General features: G+C 37.4%; 1 protein-coding gene across 2 annotated transcripts in view; it reads right to left on the bottom strand.

The window, feature by feature from the left end:
• Positions 1-3,210, bottom strand: part of AUTS2 (autism susceptibility candidate 2) — a 1,232,042-nt gene that overhangs the window by 655,814 nt on the left and 573,018 nt on the right. For both annotated transcript variants that reach the window (XM_012640369.1, XM_012640368.1), the window contains exon 3: positions 25-126. In XM_012640369.1, coding sequence (XP_012495823.1) covers positions 25-126 — 102 coding nt within the window. The remainder of the gene's footprint in view (positions 1-24; positions 127-3,210) is intronic.

The raw sequence follows: 3,210 nt of genomic DNA, 5'->3' as shown, positions 1-3,210 counted from the left end.
TTTTTTTTTTTTTTTTTAACTTACATCACTGAGCCTTTCCCGAGAGCTGCTCCGATGGAACCCCTTGGATTCTCCACTGGCGCTTTCACTGTCACTGTCCCTGCAGCTGTTCTGCCCTGGCTTGAGCTAAAGGCAAAAGAAAAGAGCAAAAAGGAAAAAGTCAATGGTCTGTTTCTCAGTTCCTGTTTTTTGAACCTTGTCAAGAGTGAACAATTTAAGGTCCATTCTTCTTGGTTTTTGAATACTGCCAGGTAAGCTGGCCAGAGAAAAAACACTGAGGATAGAATAAGCAAAATATTCACTGTGAAATGTCAATGTAGAGAAAAGAATGAGCAAGACTTAAATAAATACCTCAAAAGCCTAACCAAGGACCATGAATTGGAAATTAGTCTTTCCTCAGGTTTTTTCTTCTGTTCCACTGTGATTTTTTTTTTCAATAAAGAAAAGACCAAAAACATTGAATAGTCTAAAGCCAGATTACATTAACTGTGATTTCTCACCTATTTCTTCTGTCCTCTTCTGAAAAGAAAAGGAAAGGAAAAGGAAAAGGGAAAGAGGAAAAGGGAAAGGGAAAAAGAAAAAAAAAAGAAACAACAAAACAGAGCAAAAAAGCCAAGGTTTTCTTCTCTGGGAAAACTGATTAGATGCTCTGATGTTATCCTTCAAACACTGAGAAGACATTTAATGATCTTGTTAAGACAATATTCTGGAGGTCTCTTGATATTTAAAAGTAATGATTAAGACCTACAGATTAAGTAAGTTAAATCAGCATTCATTCACCAAATATGTATTAAGTACTACATCTGGGTTGGAACTGAGTGGTACAGATATAGTGGTAAACCAAAAAAAAACAAAAAGTCTCTGATCTTATTAGGTTTACATTCTAGTGGTTTCTACACATTTAGCCAGCTCTAATTTCCATTAAGAAATGAACACACAAAATTGAAAACCATCAGTCTATATTAGACTATAAGCCATATAGATATATGGACACATACACATATACACACACTCACACCCCATTTTCAGAGATACTAAGCAATGTAATGCTGAAGGTTATAAGATATAGTCTCTTTACAGTGTTCTCAGTATAGCAAGATAAATATAACTACGCACAAAAAAAATACATGCTAAATGAAACCAAAAAGTAGCCAGTGATGTTCAGAGAAGTGATTTTTGAAGGCTTGGATTTTAAAAGTAGATTGGGTTCATATAGTTGAAAGGGCAGTGCAAGATACTCCTGACGGAAGAAAGGCTGAAAGCAAAGGCAGAAAAAGAAACAAGCCAGGAAATTATTAAAAGTTGTCTCATATGAGAAACAGAGTTCCTTTTGGGAGAAAATAGGAAGAAACATTAGAGAGTGGTGCATGGATGAGAACATGGAAAGTGTCAAACAAAATATATGCTTCATTTTTCTAGGCAGGAGGGAACTTAAAGAGCAGAACACGCAATAGGCAGCAAACTTTTGCCTGCAGGTTTTCAAGTGGCCTTGGAGACAATGGGGCAGATGGAACCAAAACGAATGGACAGTGAGTCTGAATCAACATTCCTTGTACCTTTAAAGTGCCTCTCTTTAAAGACTACAGTTCAGACCCCACTTTTGGTCATTCCATTCACAGAGTCAGCTTCCCTCAACCCCCCCAAAATAGGGCATTCTTTCTTGCTTTCAACCTTTCTTCAAATCTACTTTTATCACTTTCTTCTAGAAGCCCTTTCTCCAGGAAGTCTTTTGTAATGGACCCCAGAAAACTGATGCTAATTTTACTTTCTATCCTCCTGAGCCCTAAAGTACTTAATTTTCTCCTAAATTAATGCTAAACCTACTCGTTCTAAGTTAATTTAGATAGGTGCAAGCTGTATGAGCCTTTTCTTATTACTATGGAATAAAAGTTTACAATGTTGTCATTGTCTCCAAGTTTTAACTTTTATAATGATTTACAAAGGGGAGATTTAAACTAAAGTGAACATCACCTTCTTTCCATTTCCTGAACATTCCTTGTCCATTCCTACTCTGTACTTTTTCACACCAGATTCCCTCTGTCTGGAATGTTCACCCTCACCTTCTCTATGCTTCTGAGGTCAAGATTTTTTAAAAACTCAGATCGCATCTCTTCTACTATGGTCTCTGAAGAGCTCTTTCTTTCTGTATTTATTTTTTAAAATATGCCTTTAATCCAAGTATGGTGGCTCACGCCTGTAATCCTAGCACTTTAGGAAGCTGAGGCAGGAGGATCACTTGAGACCAGGAGTTCAAGACTGGCCTGGGCAAGAGTGACAGCCCATCTCTATAAAAATAGAAAAATTAGCCAGGTGTGGTGGTGAGTGCCTGTAGTCCCAGAAACCTGGGAGTCTGAGGCAGGAATATGGCTTGAGCCCAGGAGTTTGAGGTTGTAGTGAACTATGACCATACCACTACTCTCTAGCCTGGGCAATAGAGAAAGACCCTGTCTTTGAAAAAAAAAAAAAAAAAATGCTTTCAAAATTTAGCTAACATTTAATTCTTCATGCTTTTGATAATTCTTCATGTTATATTTTTCTAGTTTAAAAAAGCCTATTGTTACAATATGGTTATACTAATGATAAAATCTGTATGTACAGTGCGCCCTCTAATTCATAAGCACTGTCAGAACTCTTATCCTACTGGTTCTCTACGTAAGGGCAGGTAGAACTACCTCCAACGTAAGGATGAAGAAACGAAGACAGTAAATGATGTGCACAGAATTAGGCAAGAGATCTAGGACTAAGTCTCTATTGCCTACTCCTCTCTTTAATTCTTAGTGCCCATTTAGATGTTTATAGTTAACACAGAAGGCATGACTCTGTAATATATTTGTGTTCTCCATATTTTTTAATATATTTGTGGTACTCAACTATCATACATTCACAAAGAAAGAAATCTTATTAGGTGATGTTTGATCACAACATGTTTATAAAACTCAGTTCCCCAATTTGGATGAGAAAAACACATCCAGCTGGGAATTGAGGATATAAGAGCATCAAGGCTTTTACAAATATCCAACCGGCTTAACAAACCCTGGGCATCGCACCTGGGCCTTTTTCGTGCTTCTTCATGACAGGAAGATGATGACTTTAACAAGGCTGAACAACAGACGTAAGAGGCTCTGACGTAAATTATCTGACTAAATGTTGATCTAGGCTAAGGGCAAAACCCAAGAAGGACTGAGGAGCAGCAGCTTGCTAGCCTTCCCA

The sequence above is a fragment of the Propithecus coquereli genome, unplaced genomic scaffold, assembly GCF_000956105.1.
Source record: "Propithecus coquereli isolate 6110/MARCELLA unplaced genomic scaffold, Pcoq_1.0 Scaffold150, whole genome shotgun sequence".
NCBI lineage: Eukaryota > Metazoa > Chordata > Mammalia > Primates > Indriidae > Propithecus > Propithecus coquereli.
This window is presented reverse-complemented; position numbering and strand designations above follow the sequence as displayed.